The 22,668-nt window shown below is 39.0% G+C and overlaps 1 protein-coding gene across 2 annotated transcripts in view; it reads right to left on the reverse strand.

The window, feature by feature from the left end:
* The window catches only part of LOC114204810 (cadherin-6), a 48,961-nt gene extending 27,136 nt beyond the window's left edge, over positions 1-21,825 (reverse strand). Inside the window, exon 1 of one of the 2 annotated variants that reach the window (XM_028098013.1) lies at positions 21,598-21,825. In XM_028098013.1, coding sequence (XP_027953814.1) covers positions 21,598-21,825 — 228 coding nt within the window. The remainder of the gene's footprint in view (positions 1-21,597) is intronic. The other variant, XM_028098014.1, reaches the window with a different exon arrangement.
* Positions 21,826-22,668: the final 843 nt, after the last annotated feature.

The following is a 22,668-nucleotide window of genomic DNA, read 5'->3' on the forward strand; positions in this document are numbered from 1 at the left end:
TCTCATTCTCTCTCTCTCAAATAAATAAATAAAATCTTAAAAAAAAAAAAAGGAAAAGGGGTTCTGTGCTGCCATAAGTTTGGGAAATACTTCAACTTCTTTTCTTGGGCGTCACCCAGTTCACCCAGTGTACATTAACATATTAAAGGCTGTGAATGCCCACAGTTCAAAACTGTACTTGATTTTATTTAATCTAGCTTTCCTGAACATTCCTGGGTGAAGAATCCTTTTTGGATGTTGGCAGTCCCGAGGACAGTTTTCCAAGAAACACACTTTGGGGACCATGAGCTAACTGAATCCATTATCGTAGAGTCAAGAAAACAAAGGCTCCAGTTTATGTAGGGTTTTCAAAATCATACACCTTTTGTGAAAGTCAGAAGACTAGAACTTGAGCACAAGAAGAGGCCCTATAGATTCTTTGGTGCAACCTCCCTGTTTTTATAGAGATTGGGAAACTGTGTCCAAAGCCACACAGCTAGTGCTAGTTAATAGCAGAGTTTGAAGAAGAGAATGTTATTCATACAATTAGTAGCCTTGAAAGCAATTTGGCAGAAATAATGGAAGATAAATGGGAATGGGGAGGGAATTGCTTAGAAGTGAGACAAACGCCATAAGAAATGTAAAACAAAAGAGGACTCCATGATTTGTGTAATGTGATATGCTAAGGAAATGTTGAAACCGTGATTACACAGAAAGAGCCACTGGGGAAAGTTTAACTCTCCATCGTCAAATTCTAATGACTGAAGAGAGCTCTTAAAAAGCTATTTCATTAACTCATGACTAATGAAACCAACATCACTGCCCATTGGCTCTGGCTTCCGGGCAGCCCTGGTCAGCAAACCTGGCAGTGTGGGGGGCACCGCACCAGAGTCCCAAATAGGAGCTGTGTTCATTCTCTCTCACTCACCACGTGTAAGATCATAGCAGAGTCAGTTAACCTCCCTGAGCCAAGATCCTTATCAATGAAATGAGGATACTGAACCACAGGACAAGGCTTTCAGGAAGATCTAATTAGAGACTGTACATATTCTATATTAACTCCTCTGTAAACATGCCGTAAAAGCACATTTTAAGATACCATTCCTGTTAGCTCCTCTCTCCTAATAAGCATGTTTTGACTCTTATTTTGACTTTGAGAACTTTGTTGTAAGGACTTTGAAAACCCAATTTTACAAACACATGGCATCTCCAAGGCAAAATCTGTCATCGAAAGCTAGTATTCTTCTACTGGGTGGCAGTTGCTGTCTTTCCATGTGATGTATGATACTCTGCCTTCCACTAGATTGTAGACTTCCCTTGCTGGTTCTTTCATCACCCTCAATATGTAATTGTTGCACACTTAGTAGGTGAATACCACATCTGGTCACAAGATTTATTCAGGTAAAAGTAATCAGAAACTTATTTTTAGCTGTCAAGAGAGACCATTTTGGTGACTTATAGAACAAACACCCGAGACGCTATGAAAGGGCAGTGGAGACACCGACTAAGAGTGTGAACAGGATTGCTCTCCAGATCCCAACTCTGATTTATCAATATTTGAAAACTAGTGGGAAAATGCATCTCTTTACACAGGCGTTGTCTGATAATAAAACAATTTAACCTCATCCCCCTCAAAGTGCAGTGCCTGTTTCTGAGAGAGTGCAGAGAGCAGAAACCTCCAGAAGCCTTGGTGTGTTCTTTCTCCTTCGGCTGAACTCCCCTGGGGCCAATTCTTTTCTCTCTTCTTGGGGAAAAGAGGAAACATAAGACATCAGTGCTAGAGAAAGTGGCGGTGGCAACCAGACATTAGGGGTTTATTGAGCACTTAGATTTTAATTGGATTTTTTCTTTTGTGATGTCATTCATCATGGCCACTGTAAAAGGCAGAAGTAAAACAACAACAAATAAAAGGTTGTAGGCTGCCCGAGGCATGTTTTGACTAATTTCAGTTTAATGTGGCTGTTCCATTAAGTTTAATCATCTGGCTCACTTTTAACGACTCACCATCAAGTAAAAATTATCCGCTTTCCTCAGAAAGTCACATCTCATCGGGGGCTGGCAGGACTTTTTGCTACTGTATTTGCAGCATTTTGTTCCAGAAGGGGCTTGTGGTCTTTGTTTTTCTGTTGATTTATTGTTATTTTCAAGTGCAACACATTGACAAATAAAGACGGGGATTTGGGGTTGTAGACACGGCCTCACGGAGGGTCACGCCAGAGCAGTGCCGGGCTGTTTTTACTGGCTCTGTGTCCCAGCTCTCAACTGGACTTGGACTCCAGTTCAAGGGTATAACACTAATTGTGCTGATTTTTAGTGGTTTATGAAACGAGCTAATGCCGCCCTCTGCCTCCCATGACCTGTGTGTCACTGAGTCACTATCTGAGTCAGTAATCAAACTGAGTCTTCTAAGCATATGCATCCCTGTGACAGAAAACAGAGTCTAAACCTGAAAGCGGTTATAGGATTTTTTGCTGAGGTAAAAAAAAAATTAGATTATGGTGAATATGCTTGTAGAGTATAGTGCAAATGTTATGTGGCCATTTGTGAAAGGTAAAGGTTGGCAATCGGATATGTCACAGGGAAGTCAGAGAACAGTTGTGAAAAGGTGTCTGAATAGTACTGATGTGGAAAAACTGGAGTGATAGCAGAGAGAGAACACCTTTTGCTAACTAGACTATTATTTTAAATTAAGAAGATAAGTCTACAGTCAAGTTAGGACAAACTGAGGCTTCACTGAATTCAATATATATATAAGGATATATGTATATATACATACATCTCTCTACATAATGCATGATACATAGTGCTAGTGTGAAGGCTTGTTGGGTAGAGTTTATACCAGGAAGACATTCAACCTTGCTTGAAGTACGTGGAAGGAATTAGAAATAGATTCTGTTTTAGAGATTATAGGGCCAGTAAATAAAAGTATCTTTCAATAAAATTTTGTTACATGTTTTAATATGCTGTATTTGAATGCTAATGATTTAGTATAAGTTAACTAATTTATATCTGATGATTGCTTTACAAATGAAAACGCTGATGGTAGCACGTTATTGTGGCAGGTTGTTGGAACTGGTTAGAAATGGGGCAGATTCTCAGGCCCCACCCACCTCCAAAATCAAAACCTCAAGGGGTGTCGTCCAGCAATCTGTGTGTGTGTGTGTGTGTGTGTGTGTATTTAAAGATTTTATTTATTTATTTGAAAGAGAGAGAGAGAGAGAATGAGCAGGGAGAGTGGGAGAGGGAGAAGCCAACTCCCCACTGAGCAGGGAGCCCAGTGTGGGCTCAATTCCAGGACATTGGGATCAGGACCTGAGCCGAAGGCAGACACTTAACCAACTGAGCCACCCAGGAGCCCCTAGCAATGTGTGTTTTGAGAAGGTAATTCTAATGAGTGTTCAAGTTTGGGAACCACTGCCTTAACTAGTACAATCATAATAGTTAAAAGCATAGCCTTGGGTAGAGGAAAGAAATGGGCACAGGGGTGCCTGGCTGGCTCAAGTCAGTGGAGCATGCAACTCTTGATCTCGGAGTTGTAAGTTCTAGCCTCCTATTGGGTGTGGAGATCACTTAAAAAATGAAAGATCTTAAAAAAAGAGAGAGAGACAGAGAGAAATGGGTGGAAATGCATGCTAGGTACTAGCTGTGTAACTTTGGGGAACTTAGTTAATCTCTCCACGTCTCAGTTTTCTCATCTCTATGAGAGCAATAATAACGATACTGAGTTTATAAGTACGTTGCTCTGAAAATTAATAAAATAACATGTGTAAAACGCCTCACAGGAGGCCTAACTCAGAGAAATGCTTCCATAAATCATTCTCGCATCATAAACATGAAGTATTCAGAAGGTGGAAAGATTTGGGTCTGAATTCTGACTTTCCTGCTAATTAACTAAATTAGTTAGATTAACTTAGTTTCATTCTGTCATCTCTAAGATAGAACGCAGAATAATGAATTTTTCCGGCAATTCCTCCTCTACTTGTCCCTTAAAAGTTGGTCACCCTTAGGCCCATGTCTTAGGTCCTTGTCTTTCCTCATTTCACATATACTCCCCTGATGAGAGCGTCTCTCTATTTTCCTGTATTCAAATATTATCTGTGTGCCCTTGATGCTCAAATCTATAGATGACCCCAGGGCAGACCATTTTCTCAAGATCCAGAGTCAAAGATGCATTTGATTTCCAGGCGAGTCTCTTGGACAACTTACACTCAGGACTTCTCAGTTGACTTCATCACCTTCTCTCCAAACCTGCTCCTCCTCTGTATGTCCTGTCTCTGTGAAGGCCACCAGAGTCATCCTAGACCCTCCCCTCTACCTCCATCATCCACTTCATTAAGCCACCAAACTCCTGTCAATTCTGCCTCTTATATCTATCTCGACTCACCTACTTGTCTTCCTTTCCACCACCCTGGTCCAAGTCACCACCATTTCTCCCTGCTTTGTTGCAGTGAGGACCTCCTAACACACACTCTGTCTTGCTTCCTCTCAGTCTATTTTCCTTTCTGTAACTAGCCCGACTTAAACAGTAACAACACCAACTCTAAGGATGCCATTCTCTTCTAATTAAATCCTCCAGGGTTTTCTCTTTACTCTCAGGATAAAAGTGCCCATCCTCACTCCTTAACACAGCCTCCAAAGTCCTCCATGGTCTCTGCCCCTTCGCTAGCCTCCTCAGCCACCATTCTCTCCCTGACACTCCTTATTTCAGCATACTCTGCTTATTGTAGTATCGAAAGAATGTGTTAGTCTCTTTCATATCTAGGTCTCCCTGCATATGGTCCCCTTGGCATAAAGTCCTTTTGAACAATTTTACCTGGGTGATCCCACGCATATATCAGGTCTGCGTAATCTCTATCTCCTCAGGAAAGCCTTCCCTAAGCTACTAGTCTAAGTTAGATTCCTCTGTTATACATTCTCAATTTATTCCCCACTTAGCCATTAGCGGATTCTGTCTTTTTGATGACTTGTTTTCATGTTACAATCAGCAAATAGCTAGATTGGAAGTTTCATGAAGGAAGGCCCCCAAACTGTCTGGTTCATTTCTATATTCTCAGCACCTGACATACTAGCCCATTATAGGTCCTCAATAATGAATGATTTCAAAGAATGAGTGAATGAATGTTGTAAAGATAAAATTGGACAAAATATCAATAATTAGTGAAGGTTTCTGACACATAAAAAGCCATCAATAAATCTTAGTGTCCTCCATCTCCTGTCTTGCTTGATTTTAGTAATAACTCTATGTACCAAGGTTCTACATTCCTGAAGTTGCCAGATCATTTAACAATCACTACCAAACACTAGGCACATGATCTAATATGAGCAATCTGAGGGAGAAATCCAAGTTATTGCCTCAGATCTAAAAATACTTCTTTAATAACCAATGAAATCTTAATACAATAATAAAGCCAACTTGTATTGGCTTTGTTGAAGAGAGTAGACAAGTTATAAGTATAGCAAGTACACTAACCATTATAAGTCCACTGAGTCTTGGGGCAGAAGTCACCTGTTAAGGGTGAAGAAGCTTCAAGATTTATTGTGCTATATTTCAAATATCCTCCTATTGCAGAAACGAATGGATAACAAATGGAAAATGCTCCATTTCGCAGAAACATTGTTCTATAATAAAACTAATTTAACTTTACGAACCAAGACCATTTAAAAAACATGTATGGGCCTGCAGAGCTGCATGAGACAGTGAATAAAAAAGCATCACACTTGCCTTCTGCAAACTTGCAGTTTAGGCTTGGAAGTACTGACTCAGAATAAAAGCAGAAATTAGACACTTGAGCACTTTTATTAAGTATTAGGAATAATAAGGTAAGTAAAAAGCTGGAGAATGGCAAACAAGGAACTTGTAAATTGGACAAGGGGGAGTCAGGGAACATGTCAGCCCTTGGAGGGTTTATGAAGACTTCTTGGAGAAGGTAACATTACTGATAGGAGAAAAATGACTGAGCATCCAGCATGAGCATGTGGCAAGGTTTCCAGGCTCAGTGTGGGAGAAAATCAGAGGAGGCTTTGAGAATGTGCCTGGGGTAATAAAAGCAATAAAGTCAGCTAAAATAGAAACATGCCTTCCCTTGAGTTGCTGGCCACATATTTGCGCACACTGCACTCAGATGTGCAAGGAAAGATGCAGCTTCCTTATTTTTTTAATAGTTTATCCCTTAAGCTCTAACCCATTGAGTATTTGGAACTCAATATTAGGCTGCACATCGAGTCAATAATTTAGTGCAATCCAATAATGTCTACCTGATTCAATAATAGAGTCTCTTTAGATAACTCTTTTAGATAAATCTTAGTCTTTCTGGCTTCTGCTTTTTCCCTTTGCCCTGATCCAGTCCAAGATACCATCTGGGTGTATAAAGAAAAGAGACTCACATGGCCTGTGTCAGAGAGAAATTTGGGGGCTTTTGGAGCCAAGGGCAGTCCTCATATTGCCCTCTGGCCCACTGGTTTCTAGACCATATCTCTCATCCATTACTTTCCTCAGTGGTATCTGTGCTTTTTGGCAGGTGGAAACATGACTCGATTCTCCAAGATCAAAGCTAGGTAGCTCCATCCTGCCTGCCTTATTGTCATCAGAAAAACCCTCTGATGTCTGACTCTGACTCTTCCATTGCCCTTGGCTCCTGTGGTCCTGGCTACAGGGTTGCTTTGTCTTTGATGGGTATCATCTATGATATCATCCATCCTTTTCTTGCCCTGGAGAAGCCCGGGAAAGTCTCCTGGGAGCTAAAAGGGGCTTCCCCTTCACCACATGATTGCCTCAAAAGGAAATGGACAAAAACCAGTGTGCTTTCACCTTTAACCCACAAACTTGCCACTGTCCCCCCGGGACTTCAGATGCATAACCTCAAGGCTGTAGAAAGGACTTCAGATACACATAGAACTGTGTGTTTCTGTGTTTAATAGCCAGGACTGCGAAATCCCTCCCTTGGTTTCAGGAATACCCCACCAAATAGGTTTCGGTGGGAGGAAGAGCCAATTCCTACTATAAAATCAAGAAGACAATGGGAGTGGAAGCATGACCTGCAGCCCTGAGCCTGGCACCAATAATTTTTGGTGACTGTATTTATAAATGGAATTCGTAAGTTTTGTTCTAGTTGGTTAGGCCCATCTCTTAATAACATTAAGTGGGCTTGAAAAGAATCTAGAAAATCTCTTTTTCTCTAACAAAACTTAGGATCAAGCAGCCTCAATATCCCATGTTCTTTCAAGTATACTATGTTGCCCTGTATAACGACCTAAAAAATTATATTCTTCTATACAATATAAATAATTTGACTGATTTTTATAACAGTGGAAATACTTTATCTTTAAACCATTCTCTTGTATGATTCATCAGTTTGACAACCGGTCTGGCTGGGATTTGGGAAAAAAATAATAGCAGACATCTATTAAGCCTGTTCTGTGGGCCAGGAAATGTGCTGAACTCATTACATAGATTATATAAATTGTTACTCATCATGACACTCTTCATATTTCCTTTTAACTGGTGAGGAAACTGAGGCAAATTAAGAGTTAAGTAATTTCTTAGCATTATACAACCAACAGAAGCAGAATTTGAATCCAGATGATCTGATACCACAGTGTATTCGGTTAACCATAACACAAATATTATCTCTGAATGTTTACATTCAGGTATATGAACATTCATTTAAGGATTACTTTGTACCAAACAATATTTTAATTAATTATTTTGGGGGGAGGGGCAGAGCGAGAGGGAGAGAGCGAGAGAAGCAAACTCCCCAGTGAGTGTGGAGCCCAACTCAAGGCTTGATCTTATGACCCTGAGATCATGACCTGAGCTGAAATCAACAGTCAGATGCTTAACAGACTGAGCCACCCAGGCACCTCCCAAACAATTTTTTAAGTGCTGAATTACAAAGATCTATCTAATTCAGGATTTTCAGCCTCTGCACTATTGTCATTTTGGGCTAACTCTTTGTAGTGGGACCTTTCTTATGCATTATAAGATGTTTCGCAGCATTCCTGGCCCCCACTCATTAGACACCTATAGGACTTTTCAAGTTATGAGAATCAAAAATGTCTCCAGATGTTGTCACATGTCCACTGGGGGACAAATTTCCTCCATTGAGAACCAGTCTGTCTGTCTTTCCATCTATCTGTCGTCTATCATCTTTCTATCCTTCCATTTTTTTTCTCATTTGTGTACCTTGTAACTTTTAAAATACATTCAAATAATACCATACAGATTCTGCATTTGCAGAGATTCCCCATGACCCAACTCAATTCAATCTTTTCTCTTTTGTTAGATTTAATAACCATTGAAACAGACCTTGGGTTATATGGAGGAGAATTTCTGACAAAGTGCTAAAAGCTAAAGAATTTTAAATCTAAACTCAGGAGAAATTTATTAATCCCCATGACATTTATCTTTTACGCTCAATACCTTGAATTTAATGTCAAAAGTACCAGAGTAACTATAAAATGAACAAAACTTCACTGCTATAATAGTTGTGGTAGGCAGAATAATAGCTCTCCCAAAGATATCTATGTCCTAATTTCTGGAACTAGTGAGTAAGTTACCTTCCCTGGCAAAAAGGATTTTACAGATGTGATGAAGATAAAGGTTTTTAGACAGGGAGATGACCCTAGATTAACCAGATGAGCCTAATGTAATCACCAGGGTCCTTATAAGGGAAAGAGGTAGGGGAGAGTTGGAGTCAGATGGAAATGTGATGATGGAGTAGAGGTCAGTGTGTGTGTGTGTGTGTGTGTGTGTGTGTGTGTGTGTGTGTGTGTGTGTGTGAGAGAGAGAGAGAGAGAGAGACAGAGACAGAGACAGAGACAGAGACAGAGACAAAGATTTGAAAATGGTAGGCTGCTGACTCTGAAGATGGAGGAGGAGCCTATGAACCAAGGTACATAGGCAGCCTCTAGAAGCCCAAAAAGTCAAGGAAACAGATCCTTTCCTAGAGCCCGCAGAAGGGCATCTTGCAGACACCTTGATTTTAGCCCAATGAAACCCATTTCAGACTTCTGAACTCCAGAATTGTAAGGTAAGGTTGTACTGTTTCAAGCCATTAAGTGCACGGTAATTTGTTTCAACAGCCGTAGGAAACTAAGGTGGTAGTTCCTTATCTTTGGAATTCAGGGTGGACTGAGACTGAATGTGGTCCTTCAAAAATCCCAGGAAAGAGTGGAGAACACTCACGTTTGATGAGCACTTACTATGTGTCATGTACTACAAGAAAGTGTTGTGTGTTACATCAGTTAATTCTTATGACTCCAAGAGCTAACCTTTATTTTCCCCATTTTTTTTTTTTTTCTGGAGAAACTGAGGTCAGGGAGGTTAGGTAATTTACCCAAAATTCAGGGCAAGGCCAGGAAGGATACCAAGATCTGCCTGACTCCAAAGTCTATGCTCATTCACACCAGAGCATATTGCCAAACAGCACTCCCCAGGATGATTACAAACATTTCTGGATTTGTTGTATTTATTATATTAGACCCCAGGCTAAATTATTTGTAAATTCTTTTGGCACAAATGATACAAACTGTAATAGATGTTATTGTTCACTTGGGATTTATCAATTAAACGATTGCCTTTTGGTTTATTCACTGCATGAAGTTATTTCCCCAAAAAGGCATTGTTTACTGCCTTTAGCTTGACTCTGGAAGTCCAAGGTCTTTGGCAGACTACGACATTAGTCTCAGCTTCTGCTTAGTCTAACATTTTCATTTTCAAAAAGCCAGTGGTAAATCAAGCTGAGAACCAGATACCCAGTTAAAAGTTGATTTAGTAAGGCACTGTAACTCACTGGTAACAATCCTACCTTTTTGCCTTATGGTGTCATCTCTTTAGTAATTGCTAAATCTAAGGACACGTGCCCACACACACCTACACACATGCTCCTTGTGCCCCCCCCCTTATTTCCCCTCTCACTCTGACACATACACTTTGGAAGAAAATATTAACAGATAAATGCAGACATTTGAGACATGATGACTCAAATGGCAGAAATTTTTTAAAAAAATGTTTCTCACTAGCTAATGGACTTTTCCCAAAATGGGTTTTTCTTCAGAAGTAAAAAATATATTGGATATAATATTCTTATATTGACTCTTAGGATCTAAAAAGTTAAAGTTATATCTTTATAAAACAAGTAGTTTGCTTGAGAGAGGGACTGTTTCTTGTTCAAATTCTTAAATCTCAAGCATCGTGTATGTACTCAATAAATGATGACTAAAGGGAATTCTGTAACCTACTCAAAAAGTTCTTGTGAATGATCCTAGGAGAGAAAATTATGAGCTCATTCATTTATTAGTTTTTCTTGCTTGGGAACCAGTTCATAAGTTTATGATTTGAACAGTTCCTTTTTCCTTCCTTCCTTCCTTCCTTCCTTCCTTCCTCCCTCCCTCCCTCCCTCCCTTCCTTCCTTCCTTCCTTCCTTCCTTCCTTCCTTCCTTCAAGAGACCAGTGAAACAATCTCAGTGAAGAGAAATGTGTACGATCTGGATGGCCAGGCTGGGGAAAGTGTTCTCATAGTGAGTTAGTGCCATGAATTTGAGGATTCTTCTCATAGAGCTCCAACTCCTACACATTTATGCTATTGTTTAATCTGCCCACCCTGTCTAAAATACTTTCTGCTACTCTAATAGCTTAATAATGTGGTGTAAGGCAGGAGTATTAAACTCAAACACATCAAAAAACCTGGAGCACTCTGCTGGTAGTGACACTGGTCTTTTACCCCCTCTGGGACCGTTTTCTCACACCCAAAAGGATTTAATCCTGCTCAACTGGAAGTGTGCTTGTGCGGTCATTCAAGGAACACTTGTATGCAAGAGTGCTTCATAAATTGTAGCACCTGATAAAAGTGTAAGAAAACATTATCATTGCTCTTTATCTCTTTACAAATTTTCTGGAATACTCTTTGCCTGCCAGGGAGTGATTTCTTTTGTGTTGTATTTTCTATTCTGTCTCTCCCCATCCTACACCCTCCCTTTCCTTAGAAATTACCTGATGGTTTGCCATTGCAGTAAAGTTCCAACGATGACATTATCATTTTAAAACTCTAGTAAGTGATGTTAGACTGTTGAAAGGGAGATAAAATGGAATAAAATACTGCCACTCAAGTTTGACCAAGTCACTTACTTTTCTTGATTTGGTTTTAAAAGCATTTTCCTGTAAGAGGCAGGTGAATCAGTGATCCACCAAGATCAGAGTTTTTGCACAGGTAAATAGCCCCTCCCTTTCTTACTCTTTTTACATAATACCTATAGTTGGGAAGATGGATAGAACACTCAAGATATAAATCGTCTCATTACAAAGAGAATTTTTTCTTTCTTTTTATTGTATCTATATGAGAAGATGGATGCTAGCCTAACCTAATGTAGCAATAATCATTTCACAGTATATGTAAATCAAACCATCATGCGTTGCACCTTAAACTTGCACAGTGTTGTATGTCAATTATTTCTCAAAGTAGAGAAAGAAGATACAATAGAATAAGAAGTAATTTTTTATAGTCCATTCTGCTTTGCTTGATTTCTAAAGGGGAAGTTTGCTTTTCAGGGGGTATTTACCTTCATTGGGGTTGGGGGGTGGGGGCGATGGGGGTGGGGGAAGAAGCTCTGGGCTATAGATTAAGTAAGGAAATGAGCCAGAGTCCTATGCTTTACAATTTGTGGAAAGAAAACAATAAAACATGCTAAAATTTTGCATGATTGTATGTTAAAGCAGAATTTTTTGGCATCTTCTCTTTCCTGTTTCTCTTCTAAATTGTACTGGTATATAAATGGTAGAAAGAGTTAAGATGAGATTGTTTTCCAGAAATGATTATTTTTCCTCTGAAAACTCAAAATATGTTGATTGGGAGAATATATAGTTGGTACAGAAAAGAATTAGTCATTATATAGAATTTTTCTCTCCCTGTATTATCACATTTTTCTCCATAGTTGATTTTTTGTGTGTGAATTATTGCAATCAGTGTTTTCTGGTCTTAAATGATTTCTTTTTTACCACACACTTGAATTGTCTACACAATGTAGCTTCCTAGGAATTTTAAGAAAAATGTGCTTTCTATTGGCCAACTCTCACTTTTTCCCATTTTGCTTCAAGCTTCCTTAAAGGGACCCTAAATGTTGTCTGGTTTTCATTTGTAAAATTCTTAAAGGAATGAACTTTTGTGATATGATATTATTTGCTGTATATTCTCTTTTTGCTTTCCTTGTTTATGCACATACAGCTGTGTTGTCTTCAGTTTCTCTGAAACTGCACTAAGGTAGCTTGAGCTTTTTCCTATTGTATCATAAAGTATTTCTGTCATTTTGATGTGAAATATCCAGAGGTAGCTTCCATGGAAAGACGTAATAAATTTGGTTTATATGTTTACTACCTAATATATCCTTGAACTTTAAAGACTTTAGATTTTCACTTGTCAACCCAATGACACGAAACACTATCAGTGATATCCGTATCAAACTATGCACACCAATAAACTGGGAAACACTTCTAGATGACATGGCAGGTTTTTATCTCTTCAGTCATTGCAGCTTAATTCAAGTAATATTTGGCTGTTTCCAAGGTGCAAATCTGTGCCAAGCACTTTTAAGACTACAAAGATGAATAAAACATGTAGTCTAGGGTCCTGCAGAGTTTACAAAGATATAAGTATGTGAAGATTCAAATTCAATATCTAAAGTACTGATTGAAAAAGGAGCCCTGGGACCCAATATAAAACACTACTCAATATATGGAAGGTCAAAGTTGAACTTTAAACAAAGAATTAATTATTTCACTCTTAAAAAGGTGAAACATTCAGGGTAAGAAATTAAGTCAAGAATGATTTTTCCCTCAGTAAAACTTTGCTTCAATAATATAAGGAGATTACAATATTAATTCCAACCTTACAACTTAATTATGATTATTCCAACTTAAAACATGAGTATACCCTGAGTGCAATCGTCATTTTTTTGCATTGTTGGATGCATCTAAAAATAATGAGACCTAATTAGACTCTTAACATTTCATGGCCATTTAAATAATATTAACTCCAAATTGTGGTGTAAAGTGATGATGTTTTAAAATGAGATAATAAATAGCCTTAATAGGAGGATCTACAGAAGTTACCAGGATCATCAAACGACGTGAAGTGTAGTGCACACTTTATTTTTAGTTTGATTGGGATAATAAGGAAGACTTCATATTTTTACATATGAGTAGTTCTCTGAATTGCCTTATGAGTCACATCTGCAGCTGCCTTAGCTGCTTGGCACCGTCTTCTGGCCCATCATACTTGACTTCATGGAAGGAGACTGAACATTAGGGGAATAATCCCCTGGGCACCTTTGGTTCTTCCTTCTCTTCACCGTTCCTGTCCTTTGAGGGCACACTTGATTGCAGGGTACCTTCCCTCCTTAGCTGGTCTTCCCGTTGTGAGCATGATATGCCAGACCCTGTTCTAAGCCCTTTCTGTGTATTAATTTATTAAAACCTCACCTGAGTAACTTTCTTACTCCCTCATGTAACAGTGGAAGAAATGAGGGGCAGGGAGGTTAAATAACTTGCCCAATGTTACCCAGGTGGTCAGAGTGTAGCTGGGGTGCAGACACAGGCAGCCTCCTTGGCTATTAACTTAAACACTCTCTAGTGCATAATGGTTGAATAAATGAAAAGCATTTTCTCTCCAGATCTATTCGAAAATGTCCTAACCGAGATAACTTCTTCAGTTGCCTTCTTAACTCCAATCTCAGTGTCCTCTAGTCACCACTAAATCCCACATCCAGAGTGATATTTCGAGCTTTTTGTTCTGTCTCATTACTCCCCTCAGGTCTTCTGAAACATACCAGTTCACCTCAAATATTTATTCATATATTTCACACATCTATACATTTTAATCTTTTAAAATGCCCTTCTTTTCTTATGTGTATGTATTCTCTGTGGATGGAAAACTGGAAGAAACCGTAACTATTTTCCTGGTAAAATACTTGGGCATGCTGCTTTTCTTTTTTATTCCAGATCACGTAATTTCAAATTTGATTCCTCGTGTTGACCTTTGAGAATATCTGTTCCTTCTACTTATTTATCAAAATAGCAATAAGAAAAAAAATCTCTTTGTCTGAGGGGAGTTCTGCACTTTCTTTCAACCTCTTCTTTAATTCCAGATGGAAAGGTAGGTTTGCAAAGAATGTTGATATATTTAACATGCTCATGAGGATTATATTACATGGTCATTTTTAGTAATTGACAACATAAAAACTTATAGAAAGCTGGAATTTGCTACTAGCAGCCTACATCTACACAACAAAATATGCCTTCTTCAGATTCCAATGACACATTAACATCTAAACACAATGTCTAAATTTGATGAAGGTTATCAAAGAAACTTATTTATTTTTGATAAAAGAGGGTGGAGCATAAGAAAGACAACTTTTCATTTTGACAGGAGATATAAGGCCTTCTAAAAGTTAAACTTATAATTCTGGTCAAATATATTCTTGGCTTCTCATATTTAAATTAATGTCATTTGTATCAGCGAAGATGAAAAAAATCAGTGGTTTAAGTATCTTTTCACTGTTGATTACCATTAAGTCAGGGATATTTATCTGATTTTTGGAATAAAGTTTAGTCGGAACAGTATTTTGATTTGAAAAGAAATGTCAACTAGGATGTTGGCATTTTGCATATTTATATTGCCATCTCCTATGGTGGACCCATAATACGACAAAACCCAAAAAATTCTGGTGCAAACCAAGTATTTGTATTGTTTAATAATAGTACAAACAAGTTAAGGTAATCAGTAGAGTTAAGGTAATACCAACATCTATAGTATAGATGGGAGGGGATTTGTTATAATGAGCCTGTAGAGTGTCTATAACTTTCCAACAACCTCTAGAATGGTTCAGTTTGTGGAGTATGGAGGTAATACAGCTCAGTATGAACAAAAAGGATCTGAATCCTTAACTTTCTTTTATTTTAATCTTGATCCCTCCATTTTGTTCAACAAATTGAATTACAAGCAGGAGGATATAGGATTCCACAGACATAATGACATGGAAGCTGGAGGATTTGGGATTGGGTCCTTTTTTGCCTTTCTATATTTTACTCTGCTGGTGTGACTGCGCAATCAAACAATTGCCTTTGGGTTTATGACCAAGGTCAGACATTCTAACCGTTCTGCTCTTCACATGAGCAACTGTGCAGAGAGGGAACGTTTAAGACTCAGGGAACTGCTGTCCACACAGGACATCTTAGCATCAATTAGCAAACTGAAGCCTTTGTCATTAAGAAAGGGAAATCGGTTGGGGACAGTGGAAACACAATGAGCATTACTGCCAATATTGGCAGTCGGGAAGTTACTTTTTGAAACATTTTTTAAGAGTACATTGAACCAGCCAGTGCATGGTCTCTTACATACACTAACCAATTGAGATATAAAAATGTTAAATGGCTGAGCATTAAATTTAAATGATGAAGAAGAAAGATGTGCCCAAGGCACTTGTCCTGACTCAGGGAGAAAAGATTATTGCAGGTCACTGAACCAGAATAGAAGTTTAGAGGTTATCAAGGGAAATAAAAAGAAAAGACATTTTCATCACGATGACCAAAAAGACTGCTAATTGCATATCTAATTTTAAAATGTGCACATGTAACTATTTTGAATATCACTGATGTATTCCAGAAAAAGTAAAAGGAACATGCATAATAATAATGCAAACATATTTGAGTAGCTCTTTAACACTAGTCTAAACATTTTTTTTTTCTATCTATCCTTGGGTTTCATACAGCAGGTTCCCAGCAGATATTTGTGGCATTGAGCCGCATGCAATCTCTGAATGCCAGAGCATGTTCTGGGAATGTTTTTTCATTTGTGCCTTGCAATGGCTCTGTGAAGGAGTGGATATACTGGGGAAGGAATATAACTGAGCAGTTGCGAGGTCAGACAGAAGCTGGCTCCAAGTCTAGCAGGCTGAGCACTTGGGATGAAATACTTGCGTGCTCTGAGCCTTGGTTTACTCATCTGTAAAACGGGGCTATAAGTCATATCTCACAGCATTGAGATAAGATACCTGAAGCACTGAGCAGAGTGTTTGGAAGGGAGTAGGGCTCAGGACATTGTAGCTGTGATGATGTTTAATACGTTGCCGCTGTCTAAAGTGACCGTGGCTAAATGAGGCTCTGAATCACCCTTCAGATTAGCACCAGGAGGCTTCTACTCTTAAACTTACGCTCTTTTCAGAAAAAAAAAAAAAAAATTGGAACGCAAGAAAGCAATATTTTAATGATAGCGTCTTTTAAATGGTCTTTCAGAATGAATATAATATTGCTTCATGTGTACTGAATTCGGATCATGTGATTATAGGAACAAATAATTGTTCATTCCTAATTTTAGAGGTGTGTGTGGCTGACAACTTTCATTTCTATGGGCCGTTAAAACATTACTGGCTAATTATCCTGAGACGAGTGGCTTTGTTGAATTGGGTAGACATTAATTTTAAAGACTCAAGAGAAAGGCATGTTAGGGAGGCCTGTACATTAGAGCCCTAAATAGAACCCAAATTTTCATTATGTTTAAAAAAGCACAGCATATCTGGGTTTTTTTGGGAAAGCTCCACAAGAGAAAACCATCATCAACTTTCAAAAAGGTAACATCAGAAAATATGAAAATACACAGTTTATCAAATTTCACAAAAACAGATCTCCTGGTATGCTACTAAAAATAGAAGTATCTCAAAGACTTCTAATGGAGACTCATCTTATGTATACATTGTGTGGCGGGAGAGCATAGAGAACACTGTAAAGGGTAAAATGCAGGAGACAAGGGAATTCAACATTGCTATGGGCTGTTTAATGATCAAATGCAAATCTTCTGCCTGGAACTGTGCAAAAGGTTTGAGGTTTTAAGTATATTCATCTTTGTATTAATGAGTGCCCACATCTTCAAAATCTAATCTATATCTACTTACGTTCTTCTTTTCTTATTGAACTTAATCTTAGACTATATATGAATCATCCTCAAGGAATTGCTACATTATGTAAAGCTGGTAGGGTTTTTCTGCAAATGGGAGATGATGATGCTTTCCCCTTACTTTTCTATTAAGTTTACATAAGCCAAAGATAACCTGGGTGGATTTTGTTTAAAATCAAGTACTCTTCCTGTCCCCCCTTGACAAGAACACATGTATCTTTTCGTTTTCTGTGCCAACATTAGTGACGCTTTCACTCTGCTGACTGTCCAGTCTTGAAATCCCTGACTCTTTGAACTTCTGCCTTTCTCTCCTTCAGCTTCTGCATCTAATTAACTGGGAAGTCCTGCTAGTTCTCCCTCTGCACTGTGAGCTCACACCTGCTGCTTCTTTAAGAGTGCTTCCAACATTATCACCTCCCCTAGGAAGCTCTGCTGAGTCCCAAGCCCAGCTGGCTCCTCTCCATGTTTCCAACAGTACTTCCTGGACACCCATTTTATCACGGAACTTGCCATGTTCTGTTATAATTACTGCCAGTTATATGCTGCCAAGGCTGTGGTTCTCAAATTCCACCACATATTAGAATCATCAACAATCAAAAACCAACTGAGGCAGAATCTCTGGGGAGGTGAGACCAGGGCCAGGGCATTTTTAAAAGCCACGCTCTTCAGATGTTAATATGCATACAATTCACTGGGGCATCTTGTTGAAATGTAGAGTATGATTCAGTAGACCTCAGGTGGGGCCCAAGATTCTGCATTTCTAACAAGCTCCCAGGTGACACAGATGCTGCTTATGCTAAATCAGCTAAAAGTTGCCCCAGATGGTCAGGTATTTTAGAAAAACAATTAGATTCCTTATCTGTATCTGTATGTATATCTGTTTCTTAAGCCTACAAACTCTTACCCGATACAGGACAATGCCTTCCTTCTGTTACCTGCTCCTGTCGCCGCCATTTTTAGGTGAGTAGAGGTGAGAATTTTCTCATAAATCAGAATCTGGATTGTCAATATTTCAATAGAATCGGCCTTCCCCCCTCGTATTCACAGTAAGCGTGCGCCTCCACTCTTCCCTCGCCCTGCCACGTCACGTTTCCGTGTTCATCTTCCTGCTGCAGGACACAGCGAAATGCTGGGGAGCGTTCAGAAGGCTAGAGGAGAGAGGTCTCGTCGCCCTGGCTTGTGTTCCAAGTTTGAAGTGTGATCTCGTCTCTTCGCTTCACTGTTAGCCCAGCCTCAGGAGTCTGTCTTCCGCTTCTTCTCAGGTGCACTTGTGACCCTCCCTCTTTTCTCCTCCGACTCCTGACAGCCCTCCGCTCCCACCTGTTCTCACATTTTCCTCACTCCACCACCATCACCGTCATCCCTAGACTTACCACAAATCATGGAAACCAATGAACACAAACACAAACAGATGCTTATATTGTAAAAACTTCTTTCTTCCACTTTAAGTGCTACTTGCTCAGACACATTACTTTTCTTCTGTTAATGCTTCTGTCCTTTACAAGTACAGATCAATTTTTTCGTTTCAGGCCCCAAGGACAGACTCTAAGTAATTGTTATTTAATTAGGCCAAGCACGATTTAAGGTTCTATTGGCCTTTGCACACCTTTAAGTGCTGACCTAGCTGCAGTCCAGTGCTTTCCAGAGTACATACTGAGGCATCCTGGGGAACCCACCCTAGTGCCAGGAAGTATTTTTTTAAATTTCGAGGGAAACACAGCAACACTTGGGCTCAGTCAGACGCCTTGTGAATTACTAGCTCAGGGTAGTTCACAGTTTCAACAGTAGGTGGTGCTACACTCCTTTTGATGATGTCATATGTCTGTTAAGCTGGACTCCCCATAGTACTTGTGATAAGTGAGTACAGAGCAAAATCAATGCGGAAAGGAAATGAGGGGCAGTGTCTAATCTTAGAAGTTGCGCAGAGCCCAGTAGATGCCCACATTCTGTAAGTAAGAAACTGTGGTTTATTTAAGAATAAAATTAAAATATTATTTTTTCTATTGCTGTGTATTTTTTTCAAAGAGCTACTTACTAGTCAGAACATAAATAGCTATTAAGGTTTTTGGATCTGTTTCTTGGGTCCTAAGCATACTGTGAAAACAATTCTTGAGATAATAAGGGCACTGTGAACCAAGAATGTTTTGGAACCTCTGCTATAGTCTAATCTTATTTTTTCTCTCTTTTTTTTTTTTCCCAAAAGTTTCTTAATCTCGGGGATCCAGATCCCAGCATAAGGTGTATGTTTTGTTCCAGATCTATTTAAAAGTGGACCAACTTGTTGATCAACAAGAGGAACAAACTTTTTTTTTTCTTAAACGCTTTTTTTTTTTTGGTCTATTTTTAACTGTGGTAAAAACACATTATACTCAAATCCTTTCGCATGTTGATAAAATATAACACCAAAGATATATTTGGGGAAATGCCCTATTAACTGAGGAAGAACATCTCTTAAACACATCCATCGTAGGAATGTGGGGTTCACGACAACTTCAGTGATTACCCTTGCCTTTTTTTTTTTTTCAACAGATAATCTCTTATGTGTCACACCTTCAAGGAGGTGGGGATGAGGTAGGGAAATATGTCTAGCTACCAATAAAATATCCACCTCCAACTGGTTAAATTGAAGCTCTGATTGGGAAGGGATTTTGCCACCATCCTTTGCATTTTCCACCCACTGAGAGATCCTGTAATTACTTCATTTTACTTTTGCAATGATACAGAAATCAATACTCCGCTTCAATGCATTACAGATAGATTATTATTAATAGAGCATATACAATGGATTTTCTCACCAATAATAAGAACATCTTTATGCACCTACTATGTGCCAGTCCCTGGTTCTTGTCTCACTTTAACTCCATGAGGTAGGCACTGCTGCCTGAATTTTCTAGATGAAGAAACTAAAGCCTGGGATGGTTAACAACCTGCCTTGGGCCACACAAATGGCAGGGCAGCAAAGCGGCTTCAGATCTGCTTGAGTCCACAGCTCAAAACTTTACCCCATGGCAATATTACCTCTCACAATTATCATGGTAAAACTGATTCCTATGCGGTTTTATCCATTTCTGCTGCTAGCATCCTGATATATCCTAGCCTTTCTTTAAGAACACGTGGTAGTTTTGATATAAAATGGCATCACAATTTTAGAAGAAAAAGCAGAAAGGACAAAAAGGGAATCAATTGTTTAGTCAAAGCATTTAAAACAATTTAATCTTCTATGACAATAATGTTATTTGTATTGTAGAAAGTGCTTTGAAGATTGTAAGATGATTATTATTATTTACAACCATTACTCTATTAATGTAGTGCCTGCTCATCAAATTTCACAAGGAAATGGAGTAAAGTACAAGTAAGTGGACTGTCTTTCTTCAGCAGTCACATAGCGTGTGATTTTCACATCAAATATGAGGCTAAACCCTTGGGGATCTGTGTGGATGTTCACCCCTTCACTGAATACTTCCTCTCCTACTTTTTTCCACATTAATAATTCATTCATTGGAACAATGCCTGGTTACCTCAGCCCAAGCCATGGATGGCTTTCCTTCATTTATAGTGGTAAATACTTAAAGAGAATATTTGCACCTTCTTATTTAGGGATATTTGATAACAGATTGAAATGTGAACATGCAGCCCTTGGAATCTGCAAAATTTTTCTATTCGCATGATATCCTGATATAGTCATTTCAAAATCATAGCTGTAATCGTAAACAAAGGCATTTTATCTTTTCTATTATGTTCATTCCCTATATAAAGGGTATGTGACAACTACTTTTCTTATCAATACCATATTATGAAACACAGAACCTACAAAGTACAAATCCATGTCTCTATTTTTTTCCCCATCGTTGCAGTATGCAGATATTCTGCCACAAGAATGTAGCTGATGATAAAATTTCAGTGAAACGCACGATGACAGTATAACTGAGCTGTTTCCCTGACTCAGCTCCAGTAATCTCTAAGGGCTATCATAAGTGATGCCACCTCATTCAACTTTCTAGAGTCAATAAAATGGTCAGATGATATTTGGAAATAGCACCTCTACATAACCATTTTTCTCTCTTGTGAACCTTGCCACAATTAAATCACAAGCTTTTGAAATGCCTGGCTCTTGCCAATTATTTGAGACAAGACAAACTCGACAGCAGCCGCAACCAAATCTGAGGCATTGGTAGGTTTTGAGGACCAAGGGCTCCATTTGGGCACGGAAAGGACGACACAGTCGGGGAGCCGTGTTAAGAGGTAGTTAATTTGAACCTGGCCAAAGGACTGATGCTCCGAATGTTTGCTTTCAGAATGAGAAAAAGGAACCTTCCTTCCCTTTACAGCTTAATCGCTCTATTCCTATTTTTAATACATCCTGGTTTATAGAATAGCTGGACCACATTTTTCAAGCTAAAGTAAAAATTAAAGGATTTATGATAATCCTAGGTGGGTGGTTGTGGGCGTTTCTTTTTCAACGGAAGCGTTTCTTTCTTTGTTGCATTGCTAACATTTCTCAGCTTCTTGCTACAGTCTTCTTCCCAAAACTACTCAAGTGAAAAAAAAAAAGTCTTACCAGATAAGCAACAATTCTTACTGTATTGGGGGAATAGTTCACATCCTCCCCGTCTATTTATTAGAAGTAATTTCTTCAGGCTTTACAACCAGAACGTCAAAGCGCCCAATGGAATCCTACCTTGCCCACGTACTGATAATCGGATCCTGTATATTCCTCCAGGAGAAAGAACTGATTCCACATCCAGCTCCTTTTCGAACGGGTCAGCTCATTTTTGCTGTTTCCAGAGAGCTCCAGGGCCCTTTTCTTTGCCGGGAAACCGCTAGTCCTCTTAGATAACGGGGTTGAGAAAGTTGGGTAGGGCTGACCAACCCAAAAGAGTAGCAAGAAGTACCGGTAAGTTCTCATTCTGATAACACAGTCCAGTCTCTGGGTAGTGGGTACCCTGCTCCTTGAAGTGGCTTTTTTCACTGCACTGTTTCCAGCATCATTTCTCCTTTCTTCCTTAATGTTCTTTGCTTGGCTCTCAGAGGATATCTGGAAAGAATAATAACATATCAAACATTTTTAGAGATGTTTAAAATTCAGTGTTAGAGCAAATAAGCTCTGGAGAAAGAGGACAGAAATTTGGATAGCAAAACAACAAAAATAAGTTGGCTATCAATTTTGAAATGAGGAAAACGTTCTTTCAGATATGCTAAATGGAAGGCATGTGCCGAGTCGGAAGCTGCTGTTTTCCCTTCTCCTTTTCTATCACTTAACAATCCTATTTTAAGCCATTGCGTTGCTGTAGGTCAACATGCCAGAGTGGATTATTTCACTACTCTTTTTTACTCTCGAGTATGTGGGCTGAGATCTGGTTAGAAGGAACGAGTCTGTGTTTCGGATTCCATTTGCATATTTATCCTCATGAACAAGTCAGAGGCAAAGAATATCGCCCACAATTGCAGTTCGATTGAAAGCGGATAATGTTGATGTTTCACTAGAATGTACTGAGGACCTGGGATCATCAGCCTAAGTCAGGGCAGAGCCTGTTCAGACTCTTGGCTTCACAGATGTGTTGGGGTAGACGGGTCTGGGTCAAGCACGGTTGGAAAAGACCACACTTTGTCTTCTCTTCCGAATGCATGCTAGCATATTGGAGTTTCCAAAGTGAAATTTTGTAACGGTGATGCAAGCCTACATTTAATAAAGGGTTTCTCAAACTTGCCTGGGAAGCTTTTTTCCCCTTATACGACCCAGTAACACTAT

This window comes from Eumetopias jubatus, unplaced genomic scaffold, assembly GCF_037043125.1.
Source record: "Eumetopias jubatus isolate StellerSeaLion01/CBP00866 unplaced genomic scaffold, mEumJub1_p1.0 scaffold_5, whole genome shotgun sequence".
Classification (NCBI taxonomy): domain Eukaryota; kingdom Metazoa; phylum Chordata; class Mammalia; order Carnivora; family Otariidae; genus Eumetopias; species Eumetopias jubatus.